This window comes from Lynx rufus, unplaced genomic scaffold (genome assembly GCF_022079265.1).
Source record: "Lynx rufus isolate CCGP_SWC_20201006 ecotype Redwood Valley unplaced genomic scaffold, mLynRuf1.p SCAF_14, whole genome shotgun sequence".
NCBI classification, from domain to species: domain Eukaryota; kingdom Metazoa; phylum Chordata; class Mammalia; order Carnivora; family Felidae; genus Lynx; species Lynx rufus.
In genome coordinates this window covers 51,883,013-51,908,881 of record NW_025814828.1, presented here as the reverse complement: position 1 = coordinate 51,908,881, position 25,869 = coordinate 51,883,013, and the positions used below count along the sequence as shown (strand labels likewise).

The 25,869-nt window shown below is 34.0% G+C and overlaps 1 protein-coding gene across 1 annotated transcript; it reads right to left on the bottom strand.

The window, feature by feature from the left end:
* Positions 1 to 1,067: 1,067 nt before the first annotated feature.
* On the bottom strand, positions 1,068 to 25,579 carry CYLC1 (cylicin 1). The gene is made up of 7 exons (XM_047075800.1): positions 25,481 to 25,579; positions 21,521 to 21,600; positions 13,391 to 13,444; positions 6,683 to 6,723; positions 4,846 to 4,964; positions 1,752 to 3,365; positions 1,068 to 1,127 (listed from the first exon to the last, which is right to left on the bottom strand). Exons 1-7 carry the CDS (start codon positions 25,577 to 25,579, stop codon positions 1,068 to 1,070), a joined length of 2,067 nt encoding a protein of 688 aa, XP_046931756.1.
* Positions 25,580 to 25,869: the final 290 nt, after the last annotated feature.

Below are 25,869 nucleotides of genomic sequence, written 5' to 3'. Positions count from 1 at the left end.
TAATAAGGCTGGCAAAAACTACAAGTAGAAAGAAAACATGATAGTTGAGTCCTAGAAGTAAAATGCATTTTTTTTTTAGGAAGAGAGAGAGGCTATTTTAAATGCTGTTGGTAAGATGAGAGAGGAGAAACCAGTGGATTTGGCCACAAGCATATATATGGCAATCTTGGAAAGAGTAGTTTCAGTAAAGTGATAGAGATGGAAGAGCCTAATTAAATGGTAGCTATGCACATGGAAGTTTATTAAAGCGACAGTCTGAATGTATACAAGCCCATAACACACCCTGAAAGATTTTCTTCTACAATTAAAATCAATCCATGTCCCCAACTGAATTTCTTGTATTTTACTTATTTTTCATAAAAAAAATCTAATGGAAAATAATCCAACTACTTGAAGGTCTTTTTTTTCATTTACTTTAAAATTTATACACCAATACATTCTTATTTCTTGTAAATCTTGTTGTGCTAGTGGTCACTCATCCATTGATTCAACCTCCAAGACTTATCCTTTAACAAAGAAGTCGTGAATTAGTTTCAAGTCTCAAAGCTGACTTTTTGAGTCTGCTTGGAAAAAAATGGACTTAAAGTCCAGGATTTTTGACAGAAGTTTTTTTTTTAAGATATCTAAATAAAAATAGGAAAATATAGGAAGATAAAAATGGAGATCTATACATAAAATTTTATTAAAAACCAAGGATAGAAAAAACTTGGAATGAAATGTAAAGGGAAATCCCCACAAGATTAGAGGAGGAATATTTGAGATGAAATAAGAATAGGAAAACAGGGAGGAAGAGGAGGAAGGGAAATTTTAATTAATGCAAGAATTTAATTAACACAAGAAGCTCAAGGTTAAGACTCAGCAATATCTACAGGTGCTCTGAATTTAGCAGGACAGAGAACATAAGCCCTATCATGAAGAGAATTGACAATAAACATTACGTGAAAGCAGAGCACACAGATTGATGCCCAGAAACCATGCAAATAAATTACACCCCAACCAAAGATTAGAGAGAACCAGCATAGTGGACAACATGGGGAATAGGAGACCCTACATTCAAACTGAGATGTCTAATTAAGCTTCTCTTTACAGCAAGATTTTGGAGGCAGGGGAATGGAAGAGGAGATCTCCTGGAGGAGAGAAAAGAAATTAAATTTACAGAGCATTTACTCCCCTAAAGAGGGAATTAACCTGAAAGAGACTGTTATAAACCAGAGGGATCTAGTTACTTCCAGCAAGTTAACTTTTTTTCTGATTAATAGTAAGAATGATGAATTATAAATAAATTTATATCAGATATAGATTAAATAATTTAATTGCATATTTGAATCCTTGTATGTTACATTTTTACCCTGCTATCTCTGTATTTTGGTTGATATTTAGCAACTTCCTAGGAAATGTCTTCATACCTCATTAAAATTTGCCACTGTAGAAGTTTTAGTCAATTTTAATTTTTTATTCCTTCTTAAGAATAGGACACTTAACCACTCTTGTAGTGTTCTCTTTACAAATACTTTTAAATGTTTCCTTAAGTTACAATCCAGTTCTCTGTTCCAGTCTAAATATTATTAACTTTTTGACACTTGTTTTTCAACTCTTTTGAATTCTTTTGAAGTACTCTCTTATGTGTTAGTCCCTAACTTGTCAATATTCCAATAAAACTGAACTATTCTTAAGGAAAATATAAATTCAAACCTTTAAAATGTTTTTCATTATAGTCATTTTTTTCTAAAAATAAAGCACAGTAAACATACCAAAGGAGCATATCTTGGTTTTAGAGATGGAGGAGGCATCTTGCACTGACAGAGACGTTTGACCTTGGGTGATGGTAGTATAGGCTCACAAGGAGGTAGTGGTGGTCTTTCTCTTGATGGGGGGACTCTGCCTGTACCTATTTTCTTCCCTTTTTCTTTGAATGTAGTCTTTTTGGATGAAATTTTGAATTCTGTCTTCAGTTCCAGTGCTTCCTTCTTTGAAGCTGTAGATGTGGCATCTGATTCGTCAACTCCTTTCTTTTTAGCCTCCAGTTTATATAAGGAGTCTTCAGATTCAGCATCTGAACTTTTGACTGTCTTAGTCTTCTTTGAGTATTTCTTGGAAGATTCATCAGATTCAGCATCAGTAGACTCTGTATTCTTCCTTGCATCCTGTTTCTTGGCATCTTTTTTTGAATCTTTGTTAGCCTTCTTTGAATCATACTTATCCTTCTTTGACTCCCAATCAGATTCAGTTTCAGTAGACTCTTCAGACTTCATTACAGACTTACTTCTGTCATCTTTATTTGAATTTCTCTTATAATTTTTTTCATCTTTTTTACCCTTTTTTGAATCCCATTCAGATTCAGAATCAGCATCAGTAGACACTGCATCCTTCTTGGCGGACTTTTTCTTGTCATCTTTTTTTGAGTCTTTCTTGATCTGCTTTTCACCTTTCTTCCAATTTTTTGCCTCCAGTTCAGACTCAGATTCAGCATCAGTAGACACTACATCTTTCTTTGTATCTTTTTTCTTGTCATTTTTCTTTGACTCTTTCTTAGCCTTCTTTGAATCTTTCTTTGCATCCTTTGAGTCTACAGATTCTGCATCAGTAGACTCTGCATCTTTCTTTGCATCTTTCTTCTTGCTGTCTTTCTTTGTACTTTTCTTATCTTTATTTGCATTTTTCTTTGCATCTTTTGAATCTACAGATTCAGTATCAGAGCTCTTTGCATCCTTTTTTGTGTCTTTCTTTGAAGGCTTCTTTGAATTATTGTGAGAGTAATTCTTTAACCATATATCCAATTTCATGGATTCAGCACCAGACTCCTCTATATACAATATGAAATCCATATTTGAACTATTTTTTGAGCAAGTCTGTGATTTGACATCAGAATTGTTCTTTGAGCCCTTAGAATCCTTCTTTGCACATAGGAACTCATTATCTGTGTCCTTGGACTTCTTTGAATCTCTCTTATCTTTTTTTGGATCCATTGAAACTGTCTTAAAATCTCTGGATTCTGGATTTGTTTCCAATTTAAACTTTGGCTTCTCAAATAGTTCACTTTTATGTGATAATTTTGATTGAGTTTTATCTGATTTCTTTCCTCTTTCAGGTTCCTCATCATTTACTGTTTTGGATTCTGGAGTTGTTTCATGTTGGCCTTTGGTTTTTTTGGGATTTCTTTGTAAAGTTCTTCCTTTTTTGTCATATTTGGACTTTTCAGATTCTCCATTTTCAGGATGGGTTTTAGGAGTATAAGGATTTCTGAATAGAGCTTGTCTCCTGACAGTTAAGTAAACAGATGGCCTTTGGGAATTTTTTTTAAAAGAATGCCTTATCCTTATATGATCTGGCTTCTCAACTTGCTTTAATTTTCTTTTGTCATGTCTCTGAAAAGGTTAGAATAATTTTAATCATTTTTGAATAAGTGTTATTAATATGTATATATTTTTAGAGAGAGAAAGAGACCAAGTGGGGCTGGCGCAGAGGAAGAAGGAGAGAAAGAATCTCAAGCAGGCTCCATGCCAAGCACAGAGCCCAATACAGGGCTCAGTCACACAACCATGAGGTCATGACCTGAGCCAAAATCAGTCAGACTTTTAACTGACTGAGTAACCCAGGTGCCCCAAATGAGTTATGTCTTTTTAATATTGAAACATGAAAGTAGGCTAGCTTTTCATTAACTATCTAGTTCAAATGGAAAAAAAATCAACATTCTGTGTGGGTTACGTCTGTGAGATAACTCCATATTAGAAATAAAATGACTTTAGAAGAAATCTTGGTATTTTCTCAATGACTTTTATAGGGATTAGAGCAGGCCCGTAATGATCCATGACATTTAAGGGCTCATCCTCACAATTGATAGTGGGTTCCTTTTCAACCCCTGTATAGGAGAGATCATTTGAAACATTTTGTGCACCTTTCATCCCCAAGTTAGCTCAGAAATAAGCTGAATGCCCATGAAGATTGTCATGACAATTTTTATGATAACTATAAGCTTCAAGCCTTAGCCTCACTTTGTACTCCTGCTTTTAAGGTCTCTGATCAAATCAAGAGACTTAGAGCCCTGGTGTGAATTATTTCCCAGAACAAGGACATAAAATGAAAAAAAAAATTGATACCATTAATTTGTGTAAAGGTACTGTAATTTTTTTAAATTCCTAATCTCAAATCTGTCAAATCTGGTTTTCATAGTGATCTCATACACTAATTCTGCATTTAGCTCTTATATTCTTTTAACTATTCAGTAGGGACTTCACCAATGAAATGGTCATATAGAATTAAAGGAGGACCATAAAGAGAAGCATGAAACTTGGATCACTAAAGATGTGGAAATGGCACTCAAATAAATGCATTGACTTACTCTGACTTGGGTGATGCTTTTAAAACATATTTTGATATCACCATGGGTGACCTCTGTAAGCTAGTTCTTCCTTTTCCTAATTAATAAGATATTTACACTTTATATAAAAGAGGTAAAATCTTGAATGTCCCTGTATCTAGTATCCTGAATGCCAGATTAAAGAAAATGGAGAGGCCCTGAAACCTCATCAACATTGGCCCATGTTCTAAGGTTCAAATTTTAGATGTTTTTGCAGCTGGTAAACATTTCCTGAGAGATCTCACCAGTTTCATCATTAGGTTCTGTAGCTTCCATAGCCTATTACTATATAATGCCTTTGAAAATGAGAATTATGTATAAATACAAGTATATCTGAAACAGATGGAGGTAATCTGTTGTACAGGGAATTATAAATTTAAAATATCTGCTTCCAAAAGGAATTAAAATTCAAATTATATATTTTTTATTTAAATTAATATATTGTATAGTCTTAGATTTAGTTAAAAAATGACATTTTCAATACTTACAGGAACTGAAATTTGTAATTCTGAAGATCTTAATCTCTTTTCTCTACCTGGCTGGAGTGGTTTGGGAAATGTCAAAGTAAAGTAATCTTGATTCCATAATTTTCTGTTTGATTCACTGACTATAATGAGTGAGAACAATGCACAAGTTGCAGTTAATAGCCAGACTTCCATCAGCACTGAAATATTCTTAAGAAATATATTGCTTAAGTTAAACTAAGTTATAACTCAAAATATAGCTTCCTTCCCTGGATTCTTTAGTATATTTGCATATCAATTAGGGAAAATAAAAGCTAATTTCCTCATTTAGCACTAAATTGTATATAAAATTACATTTGTAGCTTTATTTTTTAAATTAAACTTGTTTTCACAATTTTTACTTAAATCATAATAGTTAATATAGTACAATAAGTAGGAATGTAAAATGGAGAAAAATTTGCTGTTTCTTTTCAAACATCATCTTATATATTTTGATTTATTTTCTTTGTCATTTTGGTTATCTTGCAGACAATGTGACTTCTATAGTCTTCATAATAGCACAATGCAGAGCATAAAGTAGTCCATAAAGTCTCTATTGATTAAATCTGATCATATATTTTAGCACACCACTGACCTCAATGACATCCAAGCCACAAAAAATTAGGGCCACAAACCCAAATACTGAATTTATTTCAGGGAAACCTATTTAAAGATTGGTATATACACCCTTGAGCACATCCAGAATAAAGTGATCAAACTATCTGGGTGTTCTAACATCAAAAGAAGAAATAATGAGTTAATTCAGTATAGTTCTTCTGGATATAAGGAGATTAATGAAGGATGTGATCCCTATATTCAAATATTTAAATAACTGTTATATGAAAGTATAATAATAATAGTAACAGTATAACCACAACTACTAACACATATAGTGTTTACTATGTGTCAGACTGTTTTAAGCACGTTTAATTCACACAACACTGAGTTAGATAATAAAATTTATAATTGCTTCAATTTTATAGATATACAAAAATGAAGCACTGAGAGAGGTTAAACTGCTTGCTGAAACTCATAATGGGGAAGAGCTAAGATTCAAACAGGTAATTTGGCTCAGAGTCCGTGGTCTTGGTCACAATGTTAGAGACTTTATATATTTCCAGTGGGTAAAAGTTGTATCAGTGCAGGAAGATATCAGCTCAATATATAAGGAAAAATTTATTTAAGTTGTAGCTTTTCAACAAAATTGTATGTCCACTTTCGTCATTTTGACTATATTTCTTCTCTACTTTGGGTTTTGTAATTGTGATTTATCTCTACTTTGGGCTTTGTAATTGTGATTTTTAAATAAAAGGAAACTTATGTAATTAAGATTTGTTATAATGAGGAAGAACAAACTAAATATTTCATTTTTCAGTTTATTTGTTTATTTACTCACTTATGTATGTATTTTGAGAGAGAGAGAGAGAGAGAGAGAGAGAGAGAGAATCCCAAGCGGGCTCTGTTATGTCAGCACAGAGAACAACATGGGGCTTGATCCCATGAAAGATGAGACAATGACCTAAGCTGAAATCAAGAGTCAGATACTTAACTGACTGAGCCATCCAAGCGTCCCAATATTTTCTTTTAAAATAACTACAAACCCACATTAAGATCAGAAATACTTTAAACACACATATATTTCAATGCACACATATACACATACACACGCATATAGGTTCTTTTAAATTTTAAGAGATATCAGGCACTTTATGCTTTACTACTTTGAATGGTTATTTGTTCCAAAAAAACAAAAGTTATTTGTCCCCAAAATAACTTTGAATATGATCTAAGTAATATTGAATTTCAAAGACTCAATTCTTACTTGATATGGAATTAACATACATTCTGATGTTTACTTCTTGCCTGTTAAGAAAAAAAGCTTCAATTAAATTTGTGCTATAGTTAATAATAACTAATAGTAGTCATACATCAATAAATATAATATAATATAATATAATATAATATAATATAATATAATACAATACACCAGTGAGAATGCCTGGTATCAAAAAGACAAAAATAATAAGTGTCTGTGAGGATGGGGAGAAAAGTAAACACTTGCACACTGTTGGTAGGAATATAAACTGGTGCAACCACTGTGGAAAACAGTGTAGAGTTTCCTCTAAAACCTAAAAATAGAAGTACCATATCATACAGTAATTCCACTTTTGGGTATTTACTCGAGGAAAGCAAAAACATTAATTCAAAAAGATATAGGAACCACTATGTATAGCGCAGCTTTATTTTCAATAGCTAAGATATGGAAACAATCTAACTGTCCATGCATAAATGAATGGCTAAAGATGTAGTGTGTGTATATATCAACTAAAAAAATAATTACATCTTTCCATTTGCAGCAACATGAATGGACCTAGAGGGTATTATGTGAAGTGAAATAAATCAGATACAGAAATAAAAAATACTATATGGTTTTGCTCATTATGTGGAATCAAAAAAAGAAAACAAACAATGAACACATAAACAAAAATAGAAACAGACACCTAAGTGCAGAGAACAAGCTGGTGGTTGCCAAAGGGGAAGAGGATGATAGGATGAACAAAATAGGTGAAGAGTATTAAGAGGTACAAACTTTCCATTATAAAATAAATAACAGGGATGAAATGTATAGCACAAAGAATATAAGCAATAATATTTTAACAATGTAGTATAGTGCAAATGATAACTGCACGTATTATGGTGAGCACTCTATAATGTACCGAATTGTTGAATCACTATGTTGTACACACGAAACTAATATAATATTGCATGTCAACTATACTTCAATAAAATGTAATATAAATTTTGGGGTGCCTGCGTGGCTCAGTCTGTTGATAGTCCAAATCTCAATTTCAGCTCAGGTCATGATATAACATTTGTGAGATCAAGCCCCACATCAGGCTCCTCACTGAGTTTGGAGCCTACTTGAGATTCTCTCTTTCCCTCTCTATCTCTGCCCCTCCCCCATTGTGTGCAGTCTCTCTCTCTCTAAAGAAATAACCATTTTTTTAAAGTAACATCAATTTTAAAAAATGTTAAAATACTATGTACTTCTTATGTATTATTCAATATTGTAATAAACAAACACAGTTTGCATTAACATCAATAAACATATACTAAAATACTTCAATTAAATTTATACTATGGATAATGATTATTATAAATACTATTATTAATAATCCTTCAATAGTAACACTTTGAGGATTTTTTTCATTTGAATATAGTTGTCACAATGTTACATTAGTTTCAGTTGTACAAAATAGTGATTCAACAAGTTTATATATTGTTATGTTCACAAGCGTAGCCTTATCCATCCCAATACATTGTTGTTACAATATAGCTAATTATTTCTTATGCTATGCCTTTTATTCCCATAAATGTCAACTATCAGTTTTCTGCATTTATAGGTCTGATTCTGCTTTTATTAATTTATTTTTTGATATTCCACTTATGAGTGAAATTATATGTATTTGACTTTCTCAGCCTGATTTATTTCACTTAGCATAACACCCTTAAAGTCCATCCATGCTGTCTAAAATCTCTTCCTTTTGGGGGCACCTGGGTGGTTCAGTCGCTGAAGCATCCAACTTCAGCTCAGGCCATGATCTCATGATTTGTGAGTTCAAGCCTCATGTTGGGCTCTGTGCTGACAGCTCAGACTCTGTAGCCTGCTTCAGATTCTATGTCTCCCTTTCTCTCTGCTCCTCTTCTGCTCATACTTTCTCTCTCTCTCTCTCAAAAATAAACATTAAAAATTGTTTAAAAAATAAAATAAAATCTCATTTTTCTTGTGGTTGCATAATATTCCACTGCATGTGTACACACAACCTCCCTATCCTTTGATCTATTCATGGGAAAGTTAGTGGTTTCCATATCTTGGCTCTTGTAAATAAGGCTTCAATTAACATAAGGGTGCATATATCTTTGTGAATTATTATTTTTGTTTTATTTGTGTAAATACCCATCAGTGAAATTATTTGATCATGTGGTATTTTAATTTTTAATTGTTTCAAAAAACCTCCATACTGTTTTCCACAGTGGCCATACCAATTTACATTCCTACCAAGAAGGTACAAGAAAGGGTTCCTTTTTTCTCCACATTCTCTCTTGTCAAAACTAATTGTTACTTCATGTCTTTTAACCATTTTAAAAGTTATAAAGTGATATCTAATTGTGGTTTTGATTTGCATTTCAGTGATTATTATTGATGTTGAGCATCTTTTCATGTGTCTGTTGGCCATGTGAATGTCTTCTTTGGAGCATCCGGTAAGGGAAGGAGAAATAAGATAAAAACACAGAGGGAGGCAAACCATAAGAGACTCATATGCAAAGAAAACACTGAAAGTTACTGGAAGGGAAGTGGTTGGAGGGATGGGTGAAATGGGTGATGGGTATTATGGAGGGCACTTTTTGGGATGAACACCGGATGTCATATGTAAGAGATGAATCACTGGGTACTACTCCTGAAGCCATGACAATACTGTATGTTAACTAACTTGAATTTAAATAAAAAAAAATGGCTATTCTCATTCCCTGCACATTTTTCAATCAGATTGCTTGATTTTTTTTCTGTGGAGCTGTATACATTTTAAATATATTTTGAATATTAACCCTTTTTCAGGTATATCATTTGCAAATGTCTTCTCCCATTCACTAGGCTGCCCTTTTGTTTTGCTGATAGTTTCCTTTGTGGTGGAAAATCTTTTTATTTTGATGAAGCCCCAATAGTTTACTCTTGGTTTTGCTCCTCTTGCCTTAGGAAACATATCCAGAAAAAAATATTGCTATGATTGATGTATGAGTAATTATTGCCTTTATTATGAGAGTAATTATTGCCTGTATTATAAGAGTAATTTTTTGCCTATATTATCTTCTAGGATTGTGATGATTTTAGGTCTTTAATCCCTTTTGAGTTATTTTTAGGTTTGCTATTAAAAGGTGATCCAGTTTCATTCTTTTACATGTAGCTGTCCAGTTCTCCCAGCACTACTTATTGAAGAGATGGTCTTTTGCCTATGGTATATTATATATATTGTGTTTCTTTATTGAGAATCTCAGTGAGTTCTTCCACTCATTTCTACAGCCTGGTATCTTTATAATCATTACTTTAAATTCTTTATAAGGCATGAAGGGAAAAAAAGAAAAAAAAAAGAAGAAAAAAAGAGGTTAGAGAGGGAGGGAGCCAAAGCAAAAGAGGCTCTTAAAAACCAAGAACAAACTGAGGGTTGATGGGGGTGGGAGGGAAGGGAGGGTGGGTGATGGGTATTGAGAAGGGCGCCTGTTGTTATGAGCACTGGGTGTTGTATGAAAACCAATTTGACAATAAATTTCATATTAAAAAAAGAAACAAAAACAATCAAAAAATAAAAAAATAAATTCTTTATAAGTCATATTGCTTAAACCTATTTCATTTAGTTGTTTTTATGAAGTTTTTTTCTTTCTTTTTTTTCCTCTTTCTTTCATTTCTTTTCTCTTTCTTTCTTTCTTTCTTTCTTTTGGAGAACATTCTGTGTCTCCATTTTGCTTGACTTTCTGTGTTTGTTTCTATGGATTAGGAAGATCACTGACATTTTCTAAACTGAAGGAATGGTCTTGTGTATGGTTATCCTCTATGTAGACTATGTTGTTGGTGACTTTTCCTGGCTGGCTAGAGCTATGGTTGGCATGGACTGAGTGTCTTGGGGCTTTCCAAGTAGTGGGCATCCTGTCAGGACAACTAAAAGTGAAGTGTATGCAAGCAGGGTGTTCTCAGCATTCTACACACTGAGGCCACCCTAGTAAGATAAAGCTGAAATGGGTGTAAACCATGGTGTTCTGGAGCACTCTGTGCAGGAGGTGCCTGGCAGGGTGGCTGGAGCTGATGAAATGTGCAGTCAGGAGGTCCCTGAGCTCTCCATGCAGAGGGTGCCGTAGCAGAACAGCTGAAACTGAAGTGGGTACAAGTGAAGGCACCTAGGTCTCTACACACAAAAACATCTTGGGAGGATAACTGAAGACCAGAATCCACCCTAGGCACCCCAGGCATGGAGGGACCCACACAGGGAAAACAAATTACCATAATATTTGGCTTTGAAAACCAGAGAAGCCTAACAATCAGGGGGACTGAATACTGGAACTTTAAAAATCCAGGGACCAATAGTAATAATAATAATAATAATAATAATAAAAGAAAGAGAGGCTCTCTTAACTATAGAGAATAAAAAGGGTTGCTGGAGGGGAGGTGTGCGGGGGATGGACTAAATGGGTGATGGGTATTATAGAAAGCACTCAAAGTGATGAGCAGTGGGTATTATTGTATGTAAATAATGAGTCACTAAATTCTGCTCCTGAAATTAATATTACAGTGCATATTGGCTAACTAGAATTTTAATAAAAACATGAAACAAACAAACAAACAAACAAACAAAAAGCCAGGGGGAGCTCAGTTCTGGGAGAGCTAGGAGGACAGAGTCTCTGCCACTAAAGATACCACACAACAAACAGCCCTGTTGAGATGTCGTTTAGAAGCAGCAGTTTTGAAAACACTTGGAGTGTGCAGGAAGGAAATTTATTTACTAATCTCAGAGAATGCCCTGGGTGGACAGGGATCTTTGGGGAACTTCTCCAGGAAAAACAGAGCTGGCAGGTACCATTTCCTTCCCCCACACCCTAACCTAGATTCAAGGGCAACAGCAGAAATTATCACAGTGCATACTTTCCACTTCATTTGCTAATAGTGTTCCCCAACCCTGTGTGCTCCTGCAGAAACATCCCTGACATCCAAGCTTCAGCAGGAGTTTTTCCAGGTAGCTGCAGCACCCTTTAGCAGCAGAAGTGTGCAGAACTTTCTGGCACTGTGCTTCCAGACCCCATGTTCTCCTGTGGACCTTACGCCTCCAATATACCCTTGTCTACAGCCCATTGAAAGAAATGCCAAAAAACAGCCTCACTAGGAGCCAGCACCACTCCAAAGTGATTCCTGGCCTGTGGAGAGGGGAAGATAACTACACATGCAAATCCAGCAGTGACTCAAGAAGTAGGCTGGGAGAAGACATCAGAGAAGAAACTGATGGTTACCAAAGGGGAGGTGGCTTGGGGAATGGATGAAATAAGTTAAGGGGGATTAATAATATACCTATCATGATGAGCACTGTTAATGTATAGAATTATTGAATCACTATATTGTACGCTTGATACTAATATCACGTTGTATATTAACTATACTGGAATTAAAATAAAAAATAAATATTTAAAATAAATAAAATTACATGATTATAAATCTTAAAATGATAAATTAAAATAAGAGACAAAACTTTTTCAATGGATTATAGAAGATATACCAAAATAAAAGAACTCTTAAAGATTAATGTTTTAGTGGAGATAGTGTACTGTGTACACACTAAAGGATAGTAAGCTCATAAAGCTATACTAATGTCAAACAAAGTTAATTTTAACATAAATAAAGATAAATGCAACATTTTATAATGCCAAATGGGTCAATCCCATAGGAAAATACAAGTCTAAATTTGCATGTACTCACTTGCATAACTAAAATACACAAGCAAAAAGTTATACAACTAAAAGCAATATGCAAACTTACAGCTGGAACATTTAGTATGTGTATTTTAGTAACTAAAGGATCAATTATATAAAATATATGAGTAGAGATATAGAAAATTTGAATAACATTATTAACAAAATGACATATGAAGACACTACACCAAACAACTGCAAAGTACACATTCTTTTCAAGTTCACATGGAATATTTAACCAAAGTGACTATAGACTGTACCATAAATTGTTTCAACAAATATCAAAGTACTGAAATTGTATGGTATGTATTTGCTGACCACAGTTGCATAAGGCTAGAAATCAATAACAAAAAGAAAATTTTGAAAAATCTAAATATTTGGAAATTAACAGTATAATATATATGTGTTAAAGAGTAAATAACAATTAAAATTAGAAAATATTTTGAAATATATTTTGTATATCATGAAGAAAAATGGGATAGTTAAATATGAATGGATGCAAAGAATTACTAAGAATTTTATAGCTTTATTCATATATCAGAAAATAAAAGAAGCTGAAAACAAATGTTTTACATATCCATCTCAAGAAACTAGAAACAGAACATCTCATTGAAGCCAATATATGTAGGAAGAAAAAAAAAATAAAGATAACATGGGCACCTGGGTGGCTTAGTCAATTAAACATTTGACTCTTGGTTTCAGCTCAGGTCATGATCTTATGGTTCAAGAGATTGAGCTCTGTGTTGAGCATTTTTCTAACAGTGTGGAGTCTGCTTGTGATTCTCTGTCTCCTCTTTCTCCACCCCTTTCCCTCTCTCTCTCTTACAAAATACATGAATAAACATTAAAAAATAAAGATAACAGAGGTGAAAAGAAAACAAAAAAAATTACGCATGCAAATTTGAAAATTTAGGTGAAATAGGAAAATTCCTTTAAAAAGAACACATATTAAAGCTGAAATAGAAAAATATAAATTATTGTATGTATACTAAAGATGTTAGCTTTATAATTAAAAACTTACCGACATAAAGAATTTGAGGTATGGATGTCTTCATTGATAAATTCTCCCAAAAATCTGAGGAATAAATAACAATTATTCACAAACTCTTCTGAAAAAGGGAACATTTATCAACTTGTTCTATGAGAAGAGAATAGCCTTAATAACAACATCTGAAAAAGTCATTAATAGAAAATAAAATTAGTCTTATATCTTTTATAAATATAGATTCTAAAATGCTTAAACATTTTATCAAATTCAACACATAGAAAGCATATTATATCACAACCAAATGAGTCTTATTTTAGGTCAGTTCAACATTTGAAATTCACCACGTTAACATATTAGAATAAAGGAGGGAAAGTCATGTGATCATTTCAGTATACAGAAAAAGTCTTTAAGAATACCTAACATTTGTTAAGTTTCTCAGGATCCACCTAAGAGTGAAACCATATGGTATCTGTCTTTCTCTGTATGGCTTATTTCACTTAGCATCACACTCTCCAGTTCCATCCACGTTGCTACAAAAGGCCATATTTCATTCTTTCTCATTGCCACGTAGTATTCCATTGTGTATATAAACCACAATTTCTTTATCCATTCATCAGTTGATGGACATTTAGGCTCTTTCCATAATTTGGCTATTGTTGAGAGTGCTGCTATGAACATTGGGGTACAAGTGCCCCTATGCATCAGTACTCCTGTATCCCTTGGGTAGATTCCTAGCAGTTAACAGGAACCCATGGGGGAGGGGAAGAGAAAAAAAAAAAAAAAAAGGACGTTAGAGTGGGAGAGAGCCAAAGCATAAGAGACTGTTAAAAACTGAGAACAAACTGAGGGTTGATGGGGGGTGGGAGGGAGGGGCGGGTGGGTGATGGGTATTGAGGAGGGCACCTTTTGGGATGAGCACTGGGTGTTGTATGGAAACCAATTTGTCAATAAACTTCATATAAAAAATAAATAAATAAATAAATAAAAGGCAAACACACTAAAAAAAAAAAAAAAAAAAAAAAAAGAATACCTAACATTTGGGGAGCCTGGGTGGCTTAGTCGGTTAAGCGTCTGACTCTTGATTTAGGCTTAGGTCATGATCTCATGGTTCATAAGTTTGAACCCCACATTGGGCTCTGCAATGGTGGTGTGGAGCCTGCTTGCAATTTTCTTTCTCCATCTCTGCCCCTCCCCTGCTCACACTGTCACTCTCTTTCAAAATAAATAATAAATAAATAAACTTACAAAAAAGAATATCTAAAATTCATTTATGGAAAATTTTTGGCAAATAAGAAATAGAAATTTCTTTAGCCTGGTAAAAAGAATCTATAGGAAACCAGAATAAATGTAATATTCAATGGTGAAGTAGAAGCTTTCCTCTTAAACTGATGAATAAAAAGGGTGTCCACTAGTAAACTTCGATCTGACATTGCAATAGAGGTCCTAGCCTATGCAATAAAGCAAGAAAAAATAAGTTAAAAGCCTAAAAATAATAAAAGGAGAAATAAAATTGTTATTTGCAGCCAGCACAACTGTCTACATGGAAAATGTAAGATGTTCAGACACACAATCAGAATTAATAAATGAATTTAGTGACATTGCTATATACTAAGATTAACTGTGAAAATAAGTTATATTTCTATACACAACAATATAATTAGAAAATATACCATTTATATGATAACATCATGAGTACCAAACACTTAGGAATAAATCTAAAAATATATCTTCCAAATGTCTATAATGAAGGGTGTAAACCAATATTTAAATAAATTAAATAAAACATAAATTGACATATATACCATCTTCAGGAATTGAAAGATTCCATATTGTATGTATAACACACCTTCCCACATTGATATATTGATTGAATATAATCTCAATAAAATTTTTTGACATTTTTTATAACTGATAGTTGATTCCAAATTTTACATGGAAATGAAAGAGCCAAGAATATTCAAGACAATTTGAAAAAAAATGGAAAATTATACATTGCCAAATATCAATATATCAATTTATGATAAAATGGCAACAGTTAAGACAATGTAGTATTGGCACAAAAACAAATAACCATTGAAACAGAATAGGAAATATAAAAAGATGTCTATAAAGATATGGTCACATGAATTATCCTAAAATTGTTATGCACTGGGGAAAGAGTATTTTCAAAAAGTGGTACCAGTCAATTTGATATCTTCAAAGGGACAAGATGTGAGTATTGGTCCTTCTCTCACTTTACACACCAAAATTAGTACTAGATGTATTATAGACATAAAGCTGAAAAGTAAAACAAAATGTTTTCAGAGGTAACATAGGAGAATATTTTAATAACAGTGGAGTGTTTCTTAAACAGGACACAAAAATCTATAATCCTAATGGAATAGAATGACATCCAATGAGGATTAACTGTACCACTCTTCCTTTTTCCAAAAAAAAGGAAATGTAAAGAAAAAAGTAGATAAAAGACATATTTCTTCTTTGAACATCATAATAAAATATTTTTAAAGAAATGGTAGTCATAACAATATTAATAACAATAATAACTAGTATGTTTATTGTGCTTTTATAGTGTTTTAGAGTGCTTAAAATGCACTTTCAAGTATAGTATACCTTTTAATATAATAAGCTTTTTTAATATGTTTTCTTTGTTCTGGAATGAAATCCTGCTCTCAAAATTATTTTTCCTTCTCCATTTATATGTCCTTTTCTTCAAATCTTCTTTTTATAAACATAACTGCTAACTGTTTTTCTCTACTTTTATTTATTCATCATTTTTCTTGAAATTCTATTCCTTGATAAGTGAATAAGTCAATTCTTCAAATTTGAATAAGAAATTATGATGTTATTTTCATTCAGGTATTCATTCAACTAATAAATATTGAGTACTGTGGAAGGCTGGTAAATAACTTCACAAAATGTCCATATCTGAAGCACTGGAACCTGTGAATGTCATCTTATATGACTAAAGGGATTGTACATATGTGGTTAAGAACCTTGAAATCAGGAAATTATTCTGTATTATCCAGCAAGACACTTAATGTATTCAACAGAGTTCTTATAAAAGGAAAACAAGAAAACCAGAGGGCGATAAGGCAATCTGATGATGAAAACAGAGATTGGAACGATTCCCTTTGAAGAAGGGGAAAGGAGACACAAGCCAAAGAACTCAGGTGGTCACTAGAAGCTAAAACTATGCAAGAAAATTGGTTTCCTCTTCAAAGACTTTAGAAGAAAGCAACCTTGCTGACACCTTGATTTTAGCCTAAGTAAAACTGATTTCAGACCTATAACCTCCAGAAATGTAAGCAAATGTGTTTGTATTATTTATCCCACTGAATTTGTGGCATTTTCTCACAGCAATAATAATTAATACAAATCGTGGTACCAGTAGTGGGTGTGGGTGCTGCTGTAACAAATACCTAAAAATGTGGAAGTGAATTTAGATTTGGGATATGCGCAAAGGCTAAAGGGATTTATATTGCCTTGGAAAAACTGTTAGTAGACATATGAGTGTTAAAGACTCCTCTGATGGACTCTGGAGGAAGTGAGGAGCATGATAGAAAAAGCCTATATCATCTTAAAGAATACGTAATAAACAAACTATTGGTAAAATACGGACATTAAAAGTGTTGATGAGGGTTCAGAAGGAAGTGGAGAGCACAATAGAGAAAATGTAACATCATCTTAGAGAATACCTATATAGTCACAAATAGAATTTTGGTTGAACTATGAACATTAGGGTGCCTGGATGGCTCACTCAATTTAGCATCTGACTCTTGATCTCAGCTCAGGTCATTATCTCATGGTTCATGAGATGGAGCCTTATCTGAGCTGACAGCACAGACCCTGCTTGGTATTCTCTCTCTGCCTCTTTTTCTATCTCCTGCTCATGCTCTCTCAAAAGAAACAAACTTTAAAAAAAAAAAAAAAAACAGGAAGGAAGTTAAAGCTCCAAAGCAGTAAAACGGTTACATATATATATAACCCAGTCACAAAATTCACAAAATAGAAGGATGCAAAGTATGATATCATATGTGTGCATGGGGGAAATAAAAATTTAGTGCTTTCAGAATGGGTTCCATTTAGGTAACCATCAATTTAATATAGACAGTTATATGCATGAGAAGTTATATATAAGCTAATTGTAACCACAAATGAAAAATCTGTATAGAGATGAAAAAAAAAGAAAAAAAATAATCCAAACATATTATTAAAGAAAACCACCAAACAAGAGAAAATAAAAGAGAAGAAAGGAACGGAGTAAAAATACAAAAAAAATATGAAACAACAAAATTGAAATAATTACACATTTATTGGTAATCCCTTTGATTCTAAATGGCCTAAATGCTCCAAACAAGAGACACATGCTGAATGAAAGGATAAAAATGCAAGAACCACTTTTGGTTCTCTATATGATACCCAGAAGAGACCTACTTCAGACGTAAAGACACATACATATTGAAAGTGAAAGAATGGAAAAACCCTTACTATGCAAATGGAAATAAAAAAGAAAACTGGGTAGCAATACTTGTACAGAAAAAAGTAGACTTTAAACAAACACTGTAACAAGGCACAAAGAAGGACACAACATAGCGTTACAGCCAAAAATCCAACCAACAGATATAACAATTTGAAATATTTATGCAGCAAAAATAGGTGCACCTATATACATAAAGCAATTATTAGCAGACATAAAGGAAGAAGTTGACAATAATACGATAATAGTATGGGACTCTAACACACCTTTACAGGAGTAAATATATCATCCAGGCAGAAAATCAACAAGGAAACAGGAGCTTTGAATGGCACATTGGACTAGATAGACCTAACAGATTCAGAACATTCTATCCAATGTGTGGAATGCACATTCTTTTCAAGGGCACATGAAACATTATTCCAAATAAATCAGATGTTATACCACAAAACAACTCTCAATAAGTTAAAAAAGACTGAAATCATATGCATCTTTTCTGACCACCTTGTTATGAAACTAGAAATCAATCACAAAGAAAAAATTTGGAAAGAACACAAATACATGAAGGCTAAATAACATGGTACTAAACAATGAATGGGTCAACCAAGAGATCAAAGAGGAAATAAAAAAAATACATGGAGACAAATGAAGATGAAAACAAAATAGTAAAAACAAAAATTGAGGGATGAAGCAACAGCCGTTCTAAGAGGGAGGTTATGGCAATACAGGCCTACCTCAAGTAGCAAGAAAAGTCTAAAATAAACAACCTAACCTTAAACCTAGAAGAACTAGAAGAGCAAAGTCCAAAACCATTAGAATAAAGGAAAAAATAATAATTAGAGCAGAAATAAATGCAATAGAGACTAAAAAAATAGAACAGATAAATTAAACAAGAACTATTTCTTTGAAACAAAGTGTATCAACAAAATTGACAAACCTTTAGCTAGACTCAACAAGAAAAAATGAGGGAGGACTCAAATGAACATAAGAAACGAAGTAGGAGAAATAAGAACTAACACCAGAAAAATATGAAGGATTATAAAAGAAAATTATGGAACATTATATGGTATCAAATTGGACAACCTAAAGGAAATGGATAAATTCCTAGAAACATAAAACTTTCCAAAAGTGAATCAGGAAGAAATAGAAAATTTAAATAGACTGATTACTAGCAATTAAATTGAATCATTAAAAAAAAAGAAAACTCCTGTAAAACAAGTGCAGAACTGATGTATTCACAGTAAATTCTACCAAACACTCAAAAAATAATTAATACCAGTACTCCTCAAACTATTTGAAAAAATAGAAGGGGAAAGAAAAAAAATATTCTGTAAGACCAGCATTACCCTGATACAAAAAACAAACAAAGCAGATAAAGACACCACAAAAAAAGAAAACTACAGGCCAATATCTCTGATGACCATAGATGCAAAAACCCTCAATGAAATATTAGCAAACTAAATCCAACAATACAGTATCAAGTGTGCTTTATTCCCGGGTTTCAAGGGTATTTTAATATTCATAAATCAATCAAAGTGATGTGTCACCTTAACAAAAGAGTAAAAACCATATGATCACTTCAGTAGATTCAGAAAAAAATTGACAAAGTGCAATATTTATTCATAATAAGTCTCAAAAAATCTGTTTTAGGAGGAATATGCCTCAACATAAGAAAGACCATATATAAAAATCCCACAGCTAACATCATACTCAGTGGTGAAAAACTAGAGTGTTTTTCCTCTAAGGTCAGGAACAAAACATGGATGTCTACTTACACTACATTTATTGAATATAGTACTAAAAGTCCTAGACAAAGCAAACAGAAAAGAAAAACAAATAAAGACATCCAAATTGGTAAGGAAGAAGTAAAACTTTCCCTATTTGAAGATGATATTATATACAGAAAACCTTAAAGGCTCCACCCAAAACTACCAGAACTGATAAATAAATTTTGTAAAGTCACAGGATACATAATATGCAGAAACCTGTTGCCTTTATGTACACTAATAATGAAGTAACAACAAGGAAAATTAAGAAAGCAATCCCATTTACAATTGCACAAAAATGATAAAATAATAAATGTAACTAATGTGGTGAAAAACTACTCTGTAAACTACAAAATATTGGTGAATGATACTGAAGATGACACAAACAAATTGAAAGATATTTTATGCTCATGGATTAGAAGAACCAGTATTGTTAAAATGCCCATAATAACCAAAGCAATCTACAGATTTAATGAAATCCCTATCAAAATATCAACATTTTTCACAGTACTAGAACAGATAATACTAAAATTTGTGTGGAACTACAAAACACCCAAATAGCCAAAGTAACCTTGAGGAAAAAAGCAAAACAAACAAACAAAGCTGCAGGTATTGTGATTCCAGATTTCAAGGTATACTACAAAGGTACAGTTATCAAAACAGTAAGGTCCTAGCACAAATATAGAAACATAGATCTTTTTAATAAGTGGTGTTGGAAAAACTGGACAGCTACATGCAAAAGACTGAAACAGGACTACTTTTTTACTCCACACACACAAATAAAAAAGTGAATTAAGGAGCAAAATGCGAGACCTGAAACAATAAAACACTTAGAAGAAAACAGAATTTCTCTGACATCAGTTGTAAAGAAATTTTTCTAGATATGTCTCTTCTAGCAAAGGAAAGAAAACCAAAATTAATCTATTGGGACTATACCAAAATAAATGCTTTTGCACAGCAAAGGAAGAAATTAACAATACTAAAAGATAATCTACTAAATGGGAGAAAATATTTGCAGATAATATATCTGATAAAGGGTTAGTATCCAAAACATATAAAGAACTTATACAACTCAATACCAAAAAATAGTACAATTAAAAATGGGCAGAGGGCATGAATAGACATTTTTTTTTCAGAAAAAGACATATAGATGACCAACAGCAGTATGAAAAGTAGCTCAACATCATTAATCATGAGGGATATGAAAATTAAAACCACAATGAGATTTTACTTCACACCTGTCAGGATAGGTAAAATCAAAAATACAAGAAATAAAACAGTTAATGAGGGTTCTTTTCTCTCCACATCTTCCCCAACACTTGTTATTTATTTATTTATTTTTGTATTTCATCAAGATATGGAAACAACCCAAATGTCCCTAAGGTCCTTAGGACAATTATAAATAGTGCTGCAGTAAACATAGGGGTGCATATGCTTTTTAAAACTAGTCTTTTCATATTCTTTGGGAAAATATCCAGGAATGGAATTACTGAATCATATGGTAATTCAATTTTTAATTTTTGATGAACCTCGATAATGTTTTCCACCATGGCCGCACCAATTTTTATTTGGTACCATATACTAAGGGATCCAGGAAGAGCCTTGCCCACCTTTCTATGTGGCGATAGTCCTTGGTACCACCTGTGAACACTGCAATAGCCCATGAGCCACCATTAGCCCCTCTCAACCATGGTCCAAAATACCCTGGACAACACTGTCTTAAACAGTCACTCACATATAAGCCTTTGCAGAAGCCCTGGTTTCAAGTGAAGTTATAGCACACCATTAAAATAAATAAATAAGAAAAAAAGAAAGAAAGAAAGAAAGAAAGAAAGAAAGAAAGAAGGCTGCTTAGAGAAAGAGAGACAATTGGAGGAGTTGACTTTATAAGCATCACCCATCCCCAAAAGCAGCACAGCTCACTGCCAAAAGTGAGTAAAAGTGTAGCCTCTGATTTCTCCCGTGGAGGAGAGTGAAAGTGTGTGAATGTCCAGTTTCCTTAGCTGTGTGGGAAAATGACAAAAAAAAGTCAATTTCTATCTCATCACATCCAGAGTATTGAGTCATGAGCAGCATGACTAGGGACATGAAGAGGCAGGGAGAGCAGTAGATATAATTCTCAGAGGACATTAAATGGATATGGATCCTACTGTGTTAATGACTCCATCAAGAAGCCTACCCATGAGCTTCTGGGAATGCTTTGCACATGGATCCCTAAATTGACCCATGGGCACCCATGACACTGCCTCACCCACACAGACTCACACATTGTGTTTGGCTGCCTGTGAATGCTCCTGATGGTGAAGAGTGTGAGCTTTGGCAAATGGCTAGTGAGAATGTACATAAACCTAGCATGAATCTGTGGGCCAGGAAATACAATGTTGAGCTTTAGTGTTGCCTCTAGGGAAGTAAATTGGAAGCTGTCAGCAGTTGGCCTATTGCTTGGCAAGATCCAGAGAAGAATTCAAACTTAAGAATTCTACCACAAAAAGGCCTAAGAAGCATGGAGAATGTATTTCCATAGAATGTCTGAGAGAACCTCAGGATCCCCAGCAGAGAAGATGGAAGGTGGTTCTCTTTTGAAGTCAGTCAGTAAGGAATGGACAAGGTGACTCCTACTTCAAATATGAAAACAAAAATGCAAGATTTCAAGGAACATAAAGCATCAAGGAAACATGACACCAAAAATGATTACAGTAATTTTTCAGTAACAAACCACAACACAATGGAGATTTGTGATTTACCCAATAAATAATTCAAAATAGCTATTTTAAGGAAGCATAATGAACTTCAAAAACACAAAAAGAATATTCAACAACAACAAAAAAACAATACACAAGCAAATTGAATAGTTTAACAAAGAGGATAGAAAACATAAAAAAGAAAAAACAAATTCTCGTCTGAAAAACACAGCGAATGATATGCAAAATGCAATAGAGAAACATCAAATAGAATGGATCAAATAGGAGAAAAGAATATATGCATTAGAAGACAGACCTTTTAAATTATTGAGTCAGAAAAAAAAAACAAAAAAATAATGAAAAAAGTGAAGAAGGCTGAAACAATTTATGGAATACAACAAAAAGAAAGAATCTAAGAGTCATCAAAGTTCAGAAATCTTGCAAGCAAGGAGAGAGTATGACAATAAATTCAAAAATCTGAAAGAGAAAAAAACAAAAAACAACAAACAAAACCTTGCCAACAAAAAACACTCTATCTGGAAAGTTATCCTTCAGAAATAAGGGAGAAAAACAATTTTCCAGATAAAAACTGAGGGAGTAAATAAATAATCACTATTTTTTAAAGAAATGCTGAAAAAGGTTATTCAAGCTGAAAGTAAAGGACATTAATTAATACAAAATATACTAATATATTTAAGACATCAGTAAAAGTCATATATAGTCAAATTCAGAATATTTTAATACTATGATACAGTAGTAAATTGACCACTACTTAATTGAAGTTAAGTACTTATCAGCTTACAATGAACTATTATATTTATTAAGATGTTTTCTTTAAGACCAATAGTAACACAAAGCAAAATCAGACAGTAGATACACAAATGATATATAGGACAGTTAAATAAAATCAAATTGGTAAATATAATATAACAAATAAATAGAATAAAAGAAAAATCATATAATCATATCAATAGATGCAGAAATAAGCATTTGACAAAATACAAAATCCTTTCATGTAAAAACTCTCAACACATTGACTATTAAGGAAATGTAGCTCAATGTAATAAAAACCATATATGACAAACCCACATCTAAAGTTCTACTGGACAAAATGTTGAAAGGTCTTCCTCTACAATTAGGAACAAAATAAGTGTGCCCACTCTGGCCACTCCTATCCAACATAGTACTGGCAGTCCTAGTGAGAACAATTAGGCAAACAAACAAACAAACAAATAAATAAATGACATCCAAATCCAGAACTAAAATTATTTGTTTGCATATATATGATCTTATTTAGAGAAAAATCCTAGAGATCCCACAAAAAAACTGTTGAGGCTAATCACTATATTCAGTAAAGTTGCAGGATACAAAATCAAGATACAAAAGTGGGTTGCATTTCTATACACTAAAAACAAAATATCTGAAAAATAATGAAAACAATCTAGGAGAAGGAGGGGGAGATGTCTCTAGAGTAGGAGGACCCAAGGCACATCTCATCCCAGGAACACAATTAGACAACTATCAAATCTTGCTAGATACCCTCGAAATCAACGTGAAGTCTGACAGAACAAACTCCACAACTAAGGGAGAGAAGAAGCCACATCTAAGAAAGTAGAAAGTGTGGATATTTGGCTTAGAGGAGAAAGGGATCATGGGTGCCATTGAGGGGAGGGAACTGTGGTAACAGAGGATGAGAGAGAGAGAGAGAGAAAGAGTAGAACACACAGGACAGTGCACAAGGAGAACAGTTCTACAAAGACTTTGGCTTGAAAAATGAGAGCGGTTCAATTTTGTGAGTTCTTGCAAACAATGGGGCTAAAAGCCTGGAGTTATAAAGATCAGCAAGCTTGGCTGGGATAGAGTCCTGAGAGTGCTGCCCTGCTTCTTGAGAGAAGCAGGCAAACAACTCAGGAGCAGAAGGTGGGGAAACAGTGATCTGAAGCCTGGGGTACACAGGGGAGAGATTATTCACTCTTTTTAGAGCACACCCTTGAGAGGTAACTTTCACAGAGACACCTCTCCTGGAACAAAGAAGCTGCCTGGTGCCATTTCCCTCCCCAACTCCCCAGCATAAACACAGAGACACCTGAGGGAAACAGCACAGAAGGGACACTGGCTACTTAATCAGCTTATACTAAGCCCCACTACCATGAGCTCTGAGGAGACTGTCCCTTTCAGTCAAGTTTGCTTCAGTCCCAGTGCAACAGGCACCTACCACAGAAGACTGGCACAAGTGTAGAGAGGAGAGGAGCCAAGATGGCAAAACATCATGGAAGTTTTTTGTGTCTCATGTCCATGAAATACAGCCAGGCCAACACTAAACAATCCTGCACACCTAGAAAACTTATTGGAGGATTAACACAACAGTCTGCACAACCTGAACACAAAATTCAGCAGGTACGCAATACAGAGAGGTGAACTTGGGGAGCGAGAAGCCATGGCGGGCAGAGAGAGGATGGAGACAGGAGATGGGGAATGCAGGAAAAGCACCCCTCCCCAAAAGCAGCTGGAGAGAAAGTGGAAAATTGGAAATAGTCACAGGGACTAAACCAAAAAGGGAGAAAGGAGAAAGGAGAGGGTTTAAGACTGTATTAAGACTGTAAACAAAGGGATCACAGAGTCTGTAACTCCACAGCTCGATAACTGGCAGTGCTCTGTTGGGAAGGGTGAATCCCCAGGAGCAGAGTGGGGTCCAGGAGATTCTTGGGCCACATGGGGAAAAGCGGTTCCACTGCTGGAAGGACATTTGGTAGAGACTGTTGAAACCACTTGGTCCCAGCAGACCCCAGGGAACAGCCACATTCGCTGGTGCTGGAACAAGGTCAAGAGTGAAGCCTGTTGCCAGATGTGTGTTGTGATTTTCCATAATCCCTGAAAAGCTGCTGCTACACTATGTTGAGAACTTTTTCTGGGGCGGGCTGGAACCTGGCCAGCAACAGGGTCCAGCAAGCTATCCTGGGTGCAGCCAATATTTGGCCATTGCTCAGTGAGACACTCCCATAAAGGGGCAGAATGGGTCAAAGCCACAGCCTGTCAGAAGTAAGGGGCCGGGAAAACAGCCGCATCTCAAACAAAACTCCAGAGAGAGGTACTGCCTGGGGCTTGGTCACGGACAGTGAAAAAGTGGGGAGTGGGAGAAAGCTGAAGACAGAGGATGGGTGCATGATTGCTGATTGGGGAGAACACAGTTCCAATACTAGACATTAGGTAGCTGGGTGACACCATTTTCACTGCTCCTGTGCTTGGGCATAGGCACTAACAAGCGCCACAACACTCCACCCCCGTAGTCTAGCAGCGCCATCTGGTGGAGAACGGAGCCATTGCACTGAGCACTTCATAGTCTGACTTCTAGGGGAAAACGAAGTAATTTAAGTCCTATTTGAATCTGTTAGCAGGTCCATCTACTCAATTTCCTTTCTTTCTTTTTTTCCTCTTTTTCTTGAATAAAGAAAGAGAAAAAAATCATTTTTATTTTCAATTTTTTTAAAATATTTTTTCTTTAATTTTGTACTATATATTTTTTTACTTTTGTGTAAATTTTTTTTCAAATTCTATTTTACTTCCATCATTATATTTTAGTCTATTTCGGGG

Bases quoted from the DNA above. Each gene is read 5' to 3' on its own strand.
- CYLC1 (XM_047075800.1), bottom strand. From the start codon at position 25,579: ATGGCGCTGCTAGACTACGGGGGTGGAGTGTTGTGGCGCTTGTTAGTG. The intron at 3,366-4,845 runs GTAAGTATTGAA...TAACCTTTTCAG, and splicing joins AATTACAAATTTCAGTTCCT to AGACATGACAAAAGAAAATT. The intron at 1,128-1,751 runs GTATGTTTACTG...TCTCTCCTCCAG, and splicing joins AACCAAGATATGCTCCTTTG to GAGATCTCCTCTTCCATTCC.